The sequence below is a fragment of the Mixophyes fleayi genome, chromosome 1, assembly GCF_038048845.1.
Source record: "Mixophyes fleayi isolate aMixFle1 chromosome 1, aMixFle1.hap1, whole genome shotgun sequence".
NCBI classification, from domain to species: Eukaryota; Metazoa; Chordata; class Amphibia; order Anura; family Limnodynastidae; genus Mixophyes; species Mixophyes fleayi.
The window spans coordinates 209,543,429-209,561,263 of record NC_134402.1 but is presented as its reverse complement, the minus strand read 5'-3'; the positions used below and the strand labels follow the sequence as shown (position 1 = coordinate 209,561,263).

General features: G+C 42.5%; 1 protein-coding gene across 1 annotated transcript in view; it reads right to left on the bottom strand.

The window, feature by feature from the left end:
- TIMM44 (translocase of inner mitochondrial membrane 44) overlaps positions 1–17,835 on the bottom strand; it is a 102,069-nt gene that overhangs the window by 75,708 nt on the left and 8,526 nt on the right. The window contains exon 3 of the mRNA XM_075202561.1: positions 190–329. Coding sequence (XP_075058662.1) covers positions 190–329 — 140 coding nt within the window. The remainder of the gene's footprint in view (positions 1–189; positions 330–17,835) is intronic.

The window sequence follows — 17,835 nt, the reverse complement described above, 5'->3', positions numbered from 1 at the left end:
AATACACCTGAGTTAAAGCAAGGAGATATCAAAAACATGCACTGTTAGGGGTCCTGAGGACCAAGTTTTGGAAACCCTGTTCTAGGCCATCTACAAGATCATTAATAAACAGGCCTCAAGCCTCAAAACTAAACTCTGTGATACACCACTATTAACTTTGTGAATTATTTGCAAGCAATTAATACATACTCATTAGCTTCAAATATCTTTTCTTCTTTAGTTTTATCTCCCGAATATTCACTCCTCTTCCTTAATCTTGAAGGTGAGCGATATGGTCCAGTCTGTGTCAAGACACTTTCATCAATTTCCTTCTTGACTGTCTCTACACCCTACAAAAATATGAATAAACTGTTGAAATAGTTTGTAATGGAAATGTATTATGCTGAAAGAAGGAGAGGAGAAAAACAATATGGCACTATTATTGTATTAATAGTGCATTATAACCAACATCACTGAATACACAAAGGTCAGTCCAAGCACTCCAGGGAATAAAATGTGTATTCAATGAGTTGAATGTCGACGTCAACACCTCTAGAATCAAGAATGCCGATTGTACGGCTGCTGCAGCCAGTTAGCTGCTTAAAGGACAAAGTTTCTGAGTGTTCGATGGAGGCTGAGTATTTAATATGTGTGGATATTTAACTTTCATTTCGAAACGCTAGGTTTTGGTATTCTGTTCTACATATCTTCCAGCAAAAAGTGACCATCCTCTCCAATCCAATGAAAAATCATGTTCCCAAATAAAAATCATGTTTGCATATTCCATTTGGAATATATATATCCCTTTTATAGAAAGGGGGAGCCTGCCCAACATAATGTGATTATGTGATATATTTGGTAATAAAAGACAAATGAGGAGTGGTGCTATGTACTGTGATATGTCTGTCCAACATGCGGTTTTCAAAGGAGCCACTGTACTTGAACTTCTCCTTTTCGCTTAGATATTGGCAGCCATGACTACTGCTTAAATAGGGAACTTGAAACCTCAGTGAACAATCTATACAGCCTGGAAGGACTTGGCCCTTTTTTTTTTGTTTTTAGTTTTTAAGGGTGAAGGAGCATGTTCAGCCATATTTACTCCCCATACACTTCTAAATTGCATCTATTGAATGTTTGCATAGCAGATTATTATTATTGTTTATGTATCATCCATCATGTTATGCAGCGCTGTGCAGAGCATAAGTAATAATTCACATCAGTCACTGCCTCAATTGGAACTTACAGTCTAAATTCCCTACCACATACACACTCTAGGGTTCTATTTTGTTCTTAAGACCATTAACCTATCTGGTTACATACTCCACATAGATAGTGCCTTGGTCATAATAAAACCCTTGATCTCAGCGCGTTGAGCCAGCAGTGCAACCCACTGTGCCACCGTGCTACACTATGAAGAGAATATATTAACGAGTTGATCCATTGTCATATATAAAGATAAAATATAAATGCAGGTATTAAAGAAAAAGTAAGATGATAAAGCATTGCTTTATGAGGTCCCCGATATCATTATACAGAACTACTATGCTGTAAGCTGCAGGGTTTCAATAAGACTAGTGGCTTATAAATTGGCTGGCAATCCATTATGTTATGACAGGTTTTTAATTATTAGAATTAATCTGTCACTCCTCACACTAAATAGGTAGGGGCTCATTTAGATGTGTGAATGTGCCTTTGGCGTAATTAATATAAGATGCATTCAAGAAAAGTGTACTTGTGTCCATATGTAGAGTCAGGTACATCTTGCAATGAGAACAACTTCAAAAGAGTAGTACTAATGCCAGGCATAACAGTGTGTGTATATAGAATACTGTACAAAAGTTTTACGCAGGTGTGGAAAAAATTCTGCAAAGTAAGAATGCTTTCAAAATTAGAATTGTTAATTGTTTATTTTTAACAATTAACAAAATGCAAACTGAATGAACAGAAGAGAAATCTAAATCTAATCAATATTTGGTGTGACCACCCTTCGCCTTCAAAACAGCATCAATTCTTCTAGGTACACTTGTACACGGTTTTTGAAGGAACTCAGCATAGAGGTTGTTCCAAACATCTTGGAGAACTACCCACAGATCTTCAGTGGATGTAGGCTTGCTCAAATCCTTCCCTCTCTTCATGTAATCACAGACATGATGTTGAGATCAGGGCCCTGTGGAGGCCATATCATCACTTCCGGGACTCCTTGTTCTTCTTTACGATAAAGATAGTTCTTAATGACATTGGCTGTATGTTTGGGGACCTTGTCCTGCTGCAGAATAAATTTGGAGCCAATCAGATGCCTCCCTAATGATATTACATGATAAGAACCTGTCTGTATTTCTCAGCATTGAGGACACCATTAATCCTGACCAAATCCCCAACTTCATTTGCTGAAATGCAGTCCCAAACTTGCAAGGAACCACCACCATGCTTCACTGTTGCCTGCAAACACTCATTATTGTACCGCTCTCCAGCCCTTCGGCGAATAAACTACTTTCTTATACAGTTAATCATTTCAAATTTTGACTCCTCAGTCTAGAACATCTGCTGCCATTTTTCTGCACCCCAGTTCCTATGTTTTCATGCATAGTTGAAAGAGTCGCTTGGCCTTGTTTCCATGTTGAAGGTATGGCTTTTTGGCCGTAATTCTTAAATGAAGACCACTTCGGGCCTGACTTCTCCAAACAGTAGATGGGTGTACCCGAGTCCCACTAAAAAGCAGTACAATAATGTGTGTCTGCAGGCAACAGTGAGGCATGGTGGAGGTTCTGCATTCCAGCAAATGGAGTTGGGGATTTGGTCAAGACTAATGGTGCCATCAATGCTGAGAAATACAGGCAGATATTTATCCATCATGCAATACAATCAGGGAGGCGTCTGACTGGCTACAAATTTATTCTACAGCAGGACAAGAACCCCTAACACACAGCCAAATGTCATTAAGATCATCGTAAAGAAAAACAAGGAGTTCTGGAAGTGATGATATGACCCCCACAGAGCCCTGATCTCAACATCATCGAGTCATCACTACCTAACGAGTTAAGAAATGCCACTGTTTAACCCTCTCCTCCTATGGTGTAGGTCAAACAGTTTTCTTTCCATTTGCAATTGATGACTCCTTTTCCTCTACATGTCCCTTGGTATAAACAGCTCATCAGAAATCTCTTTCTTTTGATCTTGAAAATATTTATTCATATTAATTAGGTCACCACCTTTTCCAATATAAACATAGTTTTTCTAACCTCCCTTTATAATGTAAAAACTCCTTTCCCTTTCTGGAGGTTGCCTTCTTCTAAACTCTCTTAAGTTCTCCTATGTACTGCTTACAGTGGGGTGCCCAAATCTTTTCTTCATATTCAAAATATGGTCTAACTACGTTTTATAGAACGGTGATACTATATTTGCATCACATGTATTTATATATCCCCATTTACTGTCTGGCACTGTCATTTTCTATTTCTGTTTCCAAAATTCTGTACGCATAATGTGTAATTAGAATAGCATGTCCTATGTGCATAACCCTACATTTATCTACATTCTTTCTACATGTTTATGTAGCAAGTTTCTATTCTGCTCTGTCTTATTAACCCTAAACAGCTTAGAATCATCAGCAAATATGAGCACCTTACTTTATAGGCCATCTACAAGGTCATTAATAAAACATTTGAAAAGGACAGGGTCCAATACAGATACCAATGATACACCACTAATAACATTAGCCCTGTCTGAATTATAGACTTCGTCTTCTATCCTTCAAAAAGCTATCTAGCCAAGTAAACTCTCATGTTGAATAACAGACTGTTATCTGAATAGTATATTTAGTAAAAAATTTAAAAAATCCAAACATATGACAACAATTGCACCACCAAGTTCAGTTTGAAACTTAGTTCTTCATAAAAACGAATTCTATTTGTTATCCATGACCAGTCCTTACTGAAACTATTCAGACACTGTGTTATTACATGAATTTCTACAACATATATCAGAATCCTATTCCTAAGAAACCCTTCAAATAATTTACCAAGAACTACAGTCAGGCTACCAGGTCTACAATTTTCTTGTTCCAATTTTTTTCCCTATTTAAAGGCAGACACCAAATCTCCCTTCTGCCAACCTTGTGGAGTCGACACGTTTATGAGGGAGTCCCTAAATATAAGAAAATTTGGTTTATCAATTAATTAACTTTCTTCAGCACACATCAGTTTATCAGTCATAATCTGTTTATGTTAGCTATACCTCCCTCCTGTGTAAGTGATGACACAACCTATTTCTACCTACAATAATTTTCCTATTTAGTAGCCCAATATCAACAGTTTTAGAATTAGACTTGCTGGTCTTTAGCAATCTGTATTTTAGCATCAATCTTTGCTAACCAGAGTTAACTGTTACATATATATTTTACGGGACTGCTTAATTTTCAATTCCTTCAAGTTTTAACAATTTAAGTGCTCTTTTTTCCCCCCTATCACTTTCAACACTTTCATACTTGGTTGCCTTTTATGTCATGTGCTATAGTGTATATACGTGCAACACTATTAATTTAAAATAATGTAAAAAACATCCTATTAGCTCCAGATTAAGTGTACATTTTCCCTGCAAATGATGTAACTTATGTGGCGTCACAAAGGCAACATACAGGGGCATATTCAATTGTTGGCATTATAGCCAAAAATCTTGCGGCGCAGGCACTATTACCATCATTACGGTAATAGTGCGCGTAAACACCGGTATTACGGTACTTTTCTCGCTGGATTTCAGCTTGCGGCTCATTCTGTTTAAATAAAATATATTTATGTACGGTGTCAGAGGGCATGATTCGTTAGCGATCGGACCTGCGTTTTTTGTGGATCTTACGAAAATCTTTTCTGCGCATGCCCAAAAATGAAGATAAGAAGGAAAATCCGTTGCATAAGCTGAGAACTTCTTAAGTTAAGATGAAGATCCTTCTTAAGTGCACTTAAGAAGATTTTCTACACTTAAGAAAAAAGGGATGAGAATGGGAGGGGAATGGGCGGAGAACCGTACGAGTTAAGAAGAGTAGGTGTTACCTCCGTATCCGTCAGATAGTTAAGAAGGAATGCTATGAGTTTTATTCTAACTTCTTGCTTGTCAGGCGCCGCCTGTAAATCCCGGACGGGCGCCTCGCTATGCTGATCAGCGCGTCTGGTTGGCTAGCAACCAGACGCATCACTTCCGCCCTGCTCGGCCGCCCGGCTACAAGTTCAGAAAGCGTTCCCGTTGCTAGGCAATGGGACGCTGCATTAAGGAAGCACTACGGCGCTAGTAGTATGACAGCGCTGCGGCACTGAGACTTATTGGCTACCAGATGTATTTAAGCCTCTCTTGGACCCACCTCCAGTGGCAGAGTTTCAGGTCCATTCCTGTCTCCAGTGTTTCCCTCAGTGTTCCTGTTATTGCTTGTCTCCTGACTTTTTGCCTGTCTCCTGATTATTGCCGTATTGCCTGTGACCCGAATTGCCTTGACTACCCCTTTGGATCTCCCTTTGTACTGCACTGCCAGAACGCTACCGACCTGGCTTGACTCACCACCACTTCGGATTCTCCTTGTGTACCTGCCTTGTCCGCACCATTAACGAACCGGCCTGTCTGACAATTCTTCTCATGCTTTGCTATCTGACTCGTGGAAGGACCGCAACCTGCGTGTTTCCTGCAGCTGAGTCCATACCTCCTTGCAGGGGTCCCTGGTGAACACCAGGGGCACGTTAGACTCCGCACGTTACTTCGAGTAGTGCCAATGAAAGCAGGTACGCTATACTCTGGCGATGACTTCTGAAGGTTCGGATGAACCCTCAGCCCGGGAGTTACTTCTTCATTTGGCTCAGCATGTAGAACAGCAAGAAGCAGCTCAAGCACATCTTCTACAATGTGTCCAAGGTATCGCTACCTGTTTCGATGCCTTACAGGGCTCTCTGCCTGCTACCCCACCCATAACCTCCTCCACGGAGGCGTCCTCTAGCGTGCTCCCGGTATCCACAGCAACTTCCAGGCTGCGTATTCCAGCACCCGAGAAATACGACGGTGATCCCAAGAAATGCAGGGGTTTTTTAAATCAGTGCGCCATTCAGTTGGAATGTAACACAGGAGCCTTCCCTTCTGAACGCACTAAGGTGGCATTCATCATGTCCCTCCTGAGCGGTCAAGCACTGGCCTGGGCCTCGCCCCTGTGGGAAAGAGGAGATCCTCTTCTGAATAACTCTACCTCCTTTATCGAAGCCTTCAGGAGAGTTTTCGACGATCTTGGGAGAGTAGCTTCTGCGGCCACCAGTCTGTTGAGTCTATGTCAAGGCAACTTATCTGTGGGCCAATATGCCATTCAGTTCCGGACCTTGGCATCCGAACTAAAGTGGAATAATGAGGCACTAGTGGAAACGTTCTGGCAAGGACTTGTTGATCGCATCAAGGATGAACTAGTTTCCCGTGATCTTGCTTCTGACCTTGATACCCTTATTGTCTTGTGTATCAAAGTGGACCTACGTTACCAAGAACGTACGCAAGAACGTCCTGGCCCTAGGCGAACTGCACCTCGTCTAGCTTCACAGTTCCAAAACCCGGTGCTGCCCATAGACGAACCCATGCAAGTTGGACGTTCTCGGCTATCTCCGGAAGAGAGGGAGAGATGCTTCAAGCAACATCTCTGTATTTACTGTGGGGACTCCGGACACCTTCTCAAAGTCTGCCCCAAGAGATCGGGAAACCCTTCCTCCTAAACGGTAGCAGGGAGGCCGGTTTAGGAGAATCCACTGTTGCTCCCTATTCTAAGCATACTCCAGAACTTCTTATGGCTGTCACCCTGAGCACCCCTAAAGGTCCTTTCTCCACTACGGCCTTTGTGGATTCCGGCTCCTCCGGGAACTTCATATCCGCCACTCTCGTTTCTGGGCTCCAAATTCCGATACTTACCTTATCTCAACCATTATCATTAATGGCAGAGGACGGTAACCGGGTCGTCAGCGGCTCTCTCTCCTCCGTCACCGCGCCTATTCAGTTGATGGTAGGAGCCCTTCATAGCGTGATAATTCAGCTCCTGGTGTTGCCTAAATCTATCAACCCCCTTATCCTAGGGTTACCTAGGTTACGAAGGCATTCTCCGCAAATGGATTGGGATCATGCTCAGGTTACCCGTTGGGGTACGGAATGTCATCACAGATGTCTGTCCAGTGTTCAGCCTACCAGTTCTCAAGTTATTGCTCATTCCACTGTTACGGAATCTGTCCTTCCGGCAGCATATGCCGAAGTTCTGGACGTGTTCAGCAAGACTGAAGCCAAAATTTTACCTCCCCGCCGTTCCTGGGACTGCTCCATTACTCTGCTTCCCGACCAACCTATTCCTAAGGGACGTACTTATCCTCTTTCTCGCCTGGAGACCTTGTAAATGTCGCAATACATCTCTGAAAATTTGAAACGAGGGTTCAGTCACAAATCTACTTCTCCGGCTGGGGCTGGATTCTTCTTTGTCAAGAAAAAAAGAGGGATCCCTCCGCCCGTGTATTGATTATCGGCCCCTGAATCATATTACAGTCAAGAACCGGTACCTTTTACCCCTTAACTCCAATCTCTTCGATAGGATCAGCGGGGCTCAAATTTTTACTAAATTGGACCTTCGAGGGGCCTACAACCTCATTCGTATAAAAAAGGGGCGACGAGTGGACAACAGCTTTCAATACCAGGGATGGCCATTTCGAATATTTGGTAATGCCCTTCGGCCTTTGCAACGCCCCATCTATCTTTCAGACTTTTGTCAATGACATCATCCAAGATCTGATGTATACCTCCGTAGTTGTCTACCTGGACGACATTCTAGTGTTCTCAAAAGACCGGAATTCTCATTGTGAACAGGTGAAAACGGTCTTATAAAGATTGCGCAAATACCATCTCTATTGTAAATTGGAAAAATGTATCTTCGAAGTTCTTCAAGTGTCCTTCCTTGGTTTCATTATATCCGGTTCGGGTCTACAGATGGATCCCACCAAGGTGTCGGTCATCTTGGACTGGCCTCAACCACAGGGCCTTAAAGCAATTCAGAGATTCATCGGGTTTGCTAATTATTATCGGCAGTTCATCCAAGATTTTTCCTCTATTATCGCTCCTATCACAGCATTAACTAAGAAATCGCCCAATCCTAAGATCTGGTCTCCAGAAGCTATTTCTGCCTTCGCTACCCTAAAGAAAGCCTTTTTTTCGGCTTCTGTCCTCTTTCAGCTGGACCAACAGCAACCTTTCTTTGTAGAACTGGACGCCTCATCGGTAGGCATTGGGGCCTTGTTATTCCAAAAGACACCATCTGGTACCCATTCTCCATGCGGGTTCTTTTCCAGATGATTCCTCCCTAATGAAATCAACTATGGGATTGGAGATAAAGAACTCCTTGCTGTTAAAGCAGCTCTTGAAGAATGGCGACACTTGCTGGAAAGTGCTTTATACCCTGTTACAACTTTCACGGACCATCGGAATTTGACATTCATTCGGGAGGCCCGCTGTCTGAATCCTAGACAGGCCCGTTGGGTGGCATTCTTTGCTCGCTTCAATATGACCGTTACTTTCTGCCCAGGTGCAAAAAATGGGCAGGCGGACGCCTTATCCTGCTCCTATGATGACACGGATCGCCAAAATTCATTGGTTCCCCAATGCATCATCGATCCCTCTAACATTGTGGCATTTACCAATACTGAGACATCCACTCCTCCTATTGCGCGATCGTTTGTGGAACCACACTAACGACTCAAGATATTGTGGTGGGCTCATTCTTCCCGTATCGCGGGTCACGCTGGAATAAAGAAGACCACATTCCTTCTCTGTCGTCGTTTCTGGTGGCCTTCTATATGTACTGATATACGTGATTTTATTGCAGCCTGTACCATCTGTGCCCAACACAAGACTTCCAGGAAGGTTCCTGCTGGATTGCTTCACCCCTTGCCCACGCCTAATGCCCCTTGGGAAAGTATAGCCATAGATTTTATCACCGACCTTCCCTGCAGTTCGGGATTCAATACCATCATTGATCGGTTTTCCAAAATGGTGCACTTCATCCCTCTCTCTGGTCTACCTTCGGTCAGTCGCTTAGCCGGCACGTTTATCAAAGAGATCTTCAGACTACATGGTTGTCCAAAAGAAATCATCTCTGATAGAGGGGTCCAATTCATCTCCCGTTTCTGGAGGGCCTTCTGTAAGAAGTTGGGTACGGAATTGAAACTCTCGTCGGGGTACCACCCCTAGACCAATGGTCAGACTGAGCGGATCAACCAGGATTTGGAGACTTTTCTTCGTTGCTTTACTGCCGACAATCAAAGCAGGTGGTCGCAATTTCTTCCCTGGGCAGAGTTCTCGCACAATCACCACATCCATGAATCCACCGGCTTTTCGCCATATTTTTATTGTGTCCTATTATTCCAGATCCTTTTCCAAATTCTTCCTCCTCAGTTCCAGCAGTGGACTCTCTTTATCGAGAATTGTCCCTCATTTGGGACAGAACTAAGGCGGCTATGCAAAAGGCAACACAGCACCACAAGACTTTTGCAGACCGCCACCGAAGATCTACTCCTCTATGGAGGGTAGGGAACCAGTTATGGCTTTCCACTAAAGATTTAAAACTAAAGGTACCATCTAAGAAAATGGCTCCATGTTTTATCGGTCCCTACATCATCTCACAAGTCATCAATCCTGTGTGTGTCAAGCTATGGCTATCGGCTTCGTTACGGTGTCATAATACCTTTCATGTGTCCCTACTTCGTCCATTGGTGCTTAACAAATTCTTTGTACCTCCTTCTCGACCTCCTCCAGTTCAAACCTCCTCTGGAACAGAGTTTGAGATCAGCCGAATCCTGGATGTCCGTCTTCGCTATGGTCGACAACAGTTTCTTGTTCACTGAAAGGGATTTGGTCCTGAAGAGAGATCTTGGGTGGACAAACCAGACCTTCATGCTCCTCTGCAACTCAAAAGATTTCTCCAATCGAGGGGAGGAGAAGGAGGGAATACTGTCAGGCACCGCCTGTAAATCCCGGATGGGCGCCTCGCTATGCTGATCAACACGTCTGGTTGCCTAGCAACCAGACGCGTCACATCCGCCCCGCTCGGCCGTCCGGCTACAAGTTCAGAAAGCGTTCCCGTTGCTAGGTAACGGGATGCTGCATTAAGGAAGCGCTATGGCGCTAGTAGTATGACAGGCTTATTGGCTACCAAATGTATTTAAGCCTCTCTTGGTCCCACCTCCAGTGCCAGAGTTTCAGGTCCATTCCTGTCTCCAGCGTTTCCCTCAGTGTTCCTGTTATTGCTTGTCTCCTGACTTTTTGCCTGGCTCCTGATTATTGTCGTATTGCCTGTGACCCAGATTGCCTTGACTACCCCTTTGGATCTCCCTTTGAGCCTCGCTGCCAGAAGGCTACCGACCTGGCTTGACTCACCAACCCTTCGAATTCTCCTTGTGTACCTGCCTTGTCCGCACCATTACCGAACTGGCCTGTCTGACAATTCTTCTCGTGCTTCGCTATCTGACTCGTGGAAGGACCGAGACCTGCGTGTTTCCTGCAGCTGAGTCCATACCTCCTTGCGGGGGTTCCTGGTGAACACCAGGGGGACGTTAGACTGCGCACCTTCCTTCGAGTAGTGCCAACAATAGCAGGTACGCTATACTCAGTCGTGACATTACTTAAACGTAAGGAAGCTCAGGGTCATGTTTAAATACAAAGCAGCTACAGCAGCTGAATAACAAAACCAAACTGTTCAAATAGCTTCGTTCTTTTAAAACACACACAACTAAATATGCACAACATCCATCTTATTGCACTTCACATAAAAAATTTGGGGGGATATTTTTTTTTTAGATTTATTTCATACATTAAAAACATTTTGTATTTTTTAAAAGCAACCTTTTTTCATTTTAACCATAATTGTAATAAATTGCAATATAAAGTGCTTGATGTGTCTAATAGTTAGTTGCTGATATTTGTAAAAACGGCTAACAATACGCTGGCAATAATATGAAAGCATAACAGCTTAATTTGTTAAAATTGTTCAGCTAAATTGTGTGAACTTAAACCAAGCTTACTCTTACACAAGGGACACATAGGAAACCACACAAACATGGGGAGGATATATAAACTCCAGAGAGATAAGTGCATTGGTAAGGATTCAAACTCACTGTTGAAAGGTGGATTGTCTAACCACTAAGCCAACGTGCAGGTGGATGAAATAGACCAAAAGGAAAGCTGAACATTAACTTCTTTCTTAACAAGCTTTTTTTTTTTTGTTAATTTTTATTAACATCAATAATTATACTTTGAAATACTAGAGCCCTAAATCCTTGGTACATGTACAGTTTAAATGTTTGGATATTGAAAATCATTAATGTATAATATAATAATTATAATAATAATAAAAATAATAATATTATAATAATAATAAAAATAATAATAATAATAGGACTTTAAATTGATTGTCCTTTTTTGTTTTTTTGGCACTTAGGTTTTTTTTAGCTTTTATCTGTGGATATTTCCTATGTCTTTGGAATCAAGTTATTTTGAACAGCTGCTTTTCTGTGTTGTAGCTGCACACAATTTTCAACATGCAATTTATCCATATTCCACAAAATGGGTCAGGAATTGAACTCATGAACCCACTGATGAAAAGTGGATTGTGTAACCACTAAAGCAACGTGCAGGTGGAATCAATATGTGCATGAAATAGACTAGAAGGAAAAGCTGAGCATCCACATCTCTCATAACAAACTCTTTTACTTTAATAATTTAAATTAATGTAACAAACAATTAAATTATTATTATCAATTCTACAATGAAATATTAGTTGCCTAAATCCTTGGTACATTCACAGTTTAAATATTTGGATATGAAAATTCACAACACCACATATGCATTACTGGCAACCTGAAGGTTTAAGGATAAACAATAAAGAATTACACACACACATTCTCTTATTCTCCAACATGAAAAATGTATCTACTGTAAGTTTGAATGGAAAATAACCGTGGATGCGGATGTAAAGGCTAATAATTTGCAATCATAGATATGCACGACACCAGCCATAGTAAACGCCAAAACATATACTAGTGTACTCTTCGCTAAGTGACACATTGGAAATCCGCAGAAACATGGGGATATACAAAGTCCACACAGATACAGGCATGATTCTGGATTCCAACTCATGACCTTACTGGTGCCAGCTCATTTGTCTAACCAGTAAGGCATACTTCAGATTGAAGCAAACATACAACACAAAACAGGACCTAGTGGCACCCTAAAGTGTTAATGACCATAATTAAATGAACAATTGCACACACCTTCTTAGTAACACAAAGGATCATGTTTTGGTTTTGAAAAATTAAAATAAAGTCTATGCTAATGCATATCAGAATAATTCGCAATCAGAAATAAAAGCAAACATTTTTTAATCAGTATAAAAGGAAACAACCGATTTTTGTAAACAGCGTTGCATAGTCCTAGCATCAGATCTCGTCACCTGATATCAGAGTGGCCCATACACCTACATATACTTGTCTCATTACAATCCACTTCAAAAGACTGCTTCATGCACACTTGAAGCTGGTTAGGACTCTATACTGTGTTTTTCTGGTGTGGCTTTCTATAGTGGTCTTTTATTTGTATTGAGAGTTATATTTTAGTTTACACATTTTTTTAGACACTTTAAATGTGTGTTTGTCAATTTATGTTACACAATAACAACGCACCTCTATTTTCATATGTAATATGCATTTTAATGTATTGCTTGTCTTATAAATGTATACCCAATTTTTTTTATTTATTTTTTTTGGGCGGGAGGGGTTGTGAAGCTTTTCAATCTAATATCTATTAAGATAATTCTTATGTGGTTTTTGCAGTTTTCCATGTTGCATGTTTGTCCAACAGATCCTCAGCCCTCCTGAAACTGTGGAGGCAGGCCACTTCAGGTTCAACACTGATTTGCAAGGTAAAATCTTTTTCGACTATGGTTTAGATCACACTTTTTAAATTTTCTAACATCCTAAAAATACAATTATTTGGTGAGGAAAGTGAAGGCCAGTTTCTTTTTTCGAAACATATACAAATGCATGCATGCACCAGACCGTTTGGACTTTAAAAAATGTTTACCTTTGAAATCTTCTAATTTGAAAATAGACAGTAAGGGCTGCCTCTGCCCCTGCTGAGATTATCAGATGTGACTTTTATAGCCATAGCACTTGAAAAATATTGACAAAGCTTGATTGTTAGAGTTTCGACTAAAATAGTACATAAACTAAGTGTATTGATTTTAAGTTGTCAATGTTTTCTAATGGAGATACCTTGCATTCTCTTTCATTTTGAGGATAAGTAAGAAACAGACACCATTTTAGTAAATAGCTAAATGTTTGTAATTTATTTAAACAGACCTTATGACCTAGCCGTCAGCTGAAGCACAAAGGAGGTTTATTTCATGGTATAAGAAAAAGACATGAAGGCGTTGCCTTTTGCAGCATGCAAGTATCTATAGTTATCAATGTTATTCCTTTTAGGTTATTGGGGGACCTGCATTACAGTTAATGCATCAGAAATTGTTGTTTTTACAGCTTGAAAGTACATGTGTGCACAAAGTACACACAGTCAAGAAATATTTGATTAAAAATGGCCTAAGGTTGTTCGCTTTTTATATAACATTTTAAACAGATAAAGAAGACAGCCATTATGGGTTCCAGCATGACCTGCCTTGCAACACCTGTAAACAATGGGAGAAAACCAACATGTATGTTTTTTGTATCACAATTTTTTTAAAAAATTTTTAACAAAGGAGTTTGCATTTTCAGCTTGATTTTATTTTGTGTTTCATTTGATTACTATAAATGTGTTTATAAATAAATATTATTACATTTTTTGCAATACTTATTCTCTTGTAACTCTCTGCTGCTTTGGACACAGTTTAACATCCTCTTCTCCTACACATCCTTCACTCCATTGTCCAGCTAGTCACAGTTCTCTCCTGGGGCACTTCCCATCTTTCTAACTGCTCCTGTAGTGTACCCCCACCTCTGGCACATTCTCCCTTCCACTTTCACTCTCTATTGAGGTCTCACAAGGCTTCTTTTTTTATTTTTATAAATGTTGTACTTTAATATTGTACATCTTTTGTCTTGGAGTACTAACTTGCTCATTTGGCCTCCAATACCACCTGTACGCCGAGGACCCCCAAATGTACGTTGCTTTCCCTGACCTATTTCTTTCACCACTATCTGTCTTTCTGCATTTGCATCATAGATGTCACAACGATAGTTAAAGCTAATCATGTTCTATATAGAGCTCGCTCTTGTCTCTCGTGCCAGAGTCACCAATCTCACTCAATACCACTATACCCTCTGTGTTACTAAAAATGTAATTACTAAGTAAGTTTGTGAGGAGGATGGCAGGACCAGATTCATGAGGCAAATTAGGGTCCAAAAAATGTGTTACTTTAAAACTTCTCTCCTAAAAATCTCTCCTCTTCCACTCTCCTGTGGTCTCTGAAATGCCAGATCAGTCAAACAAATTGACCTCTATCCATGATCTCTTTATCTCTAGATCCTTCAACCTACTTGCCATCACTGAAACCTGGCTATCCCCTGAGGATACTACCTCTCCAGCTGCTCTCTATTTCGGGGGCTTGTCCTTCTCCCACAAGGTGCTGGCGTTGGCATACTTCTCTCCTCCTGCTGTTCTTTTCGGGTTCTTCCCCCCTGAACCCTTCCCTCTCTTTTTCCTCCTTTGAGGTACACACTCTATCCGCCTATTTCACCCAGTCCACCTCGGTGTTGCGGTTATATACCGTCCTCCTGGTGCTGTCTCCCAATTTCTTGATCACTTTTCCACCTGGCTCCCTCACATTCTCTCCTCTTATCTTTCCTCCCTCATCTTGGGGGACTTTAATATCCCTATAGACAATCCCTCAGACCCTGCTGCCTCCAAACTTCTCTCCCTCTTCTCCTCCTTTGGTCTCTCTCAATGTACCTCCTCTCCCTCCCGCGGCACTGGCCACTCCCTAGATCTGTTTTTTTCACACCTCGGTACTGTCTCTGACCTCAATAACTCACCTTTTCCTCTCTTGGACCACCATCTTTTCTGTTTTAGCATCTTTCCACCCCTCTCATCGTCCCCATCCCCCAAGGTTACTCTCACCAGGCGTAATCTTGACACAGTTGACCGTACCAGTTTCTCCTCCTCCATGGGCTCGCTCCTCTCCCCCATCACCACTCTCTTGCCCCGATAAGGCTGCCTCCTTTTACAATCGCACTCTTACCGCTGCACTTGACTCTGTCGCCCCAGCTGTCATCGTCAAGCTTTGTCAGTCCCCGCCGCAACCATGGCACACAAAACTTACCCGCTATCTTCAAAAATGTTCCTGCAGTGCAGAACGGCTTTGGAGAAAGTCACGCACTCATGCTGACTTCCTCCACTTCAAGTTCATACTTGCCTCTTACGGTTCGGCCCTATCGCTCTCTAAACAATCTTCCTTTAAAGCTCTCATTTCTTCCCAATCCTCTAACCACCGTCGGCTTTTTGCCAACTTCAACTCCCTCCTCTCCCAGTTTCCCCCACGCTCTCTGCGGTCGATTTTGCTACCCATTTCACCTCCAAGATTGAGTCTGTACGTCATGACATCTCCCAGCAGTCCCTTCTTACCCCACCCTTTCCCTCCTCTAGGCCCAATCTGTCCCCCTTCTCACCCTCTTCTGCTGCTGCTATCTCCTTTCTCCCATCCTGCTAGCTCACCCTCCTTCTCTTCCTTCACTCCGGTATCTGCAGATGAAGTCCATTCCCTTCTCTCTTCCTCTCCCCCCTCCACTTGCACACAGGACCCAATCCCCTCCCACCTCCTCCGCTCTCTCTTGAAGCCTGCTCCCACCTTGCACACCTCCTCCACCTATCCCTCTCCTCTGGAATCTTCCCCTCCTCTTTTAAACATGCTCTTGTCTCCCCCATACTCAAGAAACCGTCCCTTGATCCTGCCTCTCTCTCTAATTATCGCCCTATTTCGCTTCTTCTTTTTGCCTCCAAACTCCTTGAACGGGTTGTCTACAACCGTCTCACCTTTTTTCTCTCCTCTCACTCACTCACTCCTTGACCCGCTCCAATCTGGTTTTCGCTCCCTCCACTCCACTGAAACTGCCCTCACTAAGGTCACTAATGACCTTCTCCTTGCTAAATCCAATAGACACTACTCCCTTCTTATCCTTCTTGACCTCTCTGCTGCCTTTGATACTGTTGATCACGCACTGCTTTTGCAAACTCTCAAATCTGTAGGCCTACGTAACACTGTCCTCTCTTGGTTTTCCTCTTACCTCACCAACTGCTCCTTCTCAGTCTCTACTCATGATTCTACATCACCCCCTCTTCCCCTACCTGTTGGCATTCCTCAAGGCTCCGTTCTTGGCCCCCTGCTTTTCTCCCTCTACACATCCGCTCTTGGTCTCCTCATCTGCTCCTTTGGCCTCCAGTACCACCACCTCTATGCTGATGATACCCAAATTTTTTCTTTCATCCCCTGGCCTCTCTCCTTCCCTTCTGTCTCGTGTCTCCTCCTGTCTCTCGGCCATCTCATCTTGGATGTCCCAACGCTTCCTTAAACTCAATATTTCCAAGACCGAGCTTATTGTCTTTCCCCCTTCCAAGACTCTCCCCCCCTCTCTATTTCTGTTAATAACACTACCCTCATTTCTGTCCCCAAGTTCGATGCCTTGGGGTCATCCTTGATTCCTCCCTCTCATTCAAACCTCACATTCTCTCCCTCTCAAAATCCTGCTACTTCCAACTTCGGAATATATCTAGGATACGTCCCTTTCTCACCACAGAAGCTCCGAAAACCCTTGTTCACTTGCTTGTTATCTCTCGCCTTGACTACTGTAACCGCCTTCTCTCTGGCCTACCTGATTTTCGTCTTGACCCTCTTAAGTCTATCCTCAATGCGGCTGCTGCCTGCCTCATTTTTCTCTCCCGCCGCTCTGTCTCTGCAGTCTCCCTCCAACAGTCACTACATTGGCTCCCCATACCCTACAGAATTAAATTTAAACTCCTCATCCTCACCTTTAAAGCCCTTAGTCAATCTTCCCCCTCCTTGCATCTCCAATCTCATCTCTTCCTACACTCCTACCCGCCCTCTCCGCTCCGCCTGTGACCGCCGCTTCACTACTTCACTGATCACCTCCTCTCACTCTCGTCTTCAGGACTTTGCCCGGACTGCTCCCCTGCTGTGGAACGATCTTACACGTTCCATCAGGTTAGCATCTACTCTCAAAGGCTTTAAGCGTGCCCTTAAGACTCATTTCTTTATTCAAGTCTATCGGTCCTCATCATAACTTCCTTGTCCTGGCTCTTTCCCCAAGTTAGTACCGCCCTATTTGTGTTTCCCCCCTTCCCTTTAGGATGTAAGCTCTCATGAACAGGGCCCTCTTTCCTTGTGTGCTCCTTCTACTTTTCCATCACCCTCTGTACCTCTTGGCCTGCTTCACTAGCCCTGGTTTCCCTGTTTTCTTGAGCTTCGGCTTTCATCTCGCTGATTTCTACCTTCCTTTTCACTATCTGTCCCAGAAATAATCTGATTTGCTTTACCCTGTCACCTGTGTTTGTATATATTTTTGCATCATGTTGTGTCTTGGTTCTCTGTTTTCTGTATATGTAATGTACGGCGCTGCGGACCCTCTGCGGCGCCTTATAAGTCAAAGATCAAAAATCAAAACCATACCAAAAAGTTATGTTTAAAATTACAGACACATATGTTAAACCATAAGTAAATTACTGTCTGCTTTTTGTGGTAGTTACTTCAAAATGTTACACTTTACAAAAACTATCAAACTTATAAATCTAGTGCCTGTTATAAAGTGGCAGTAA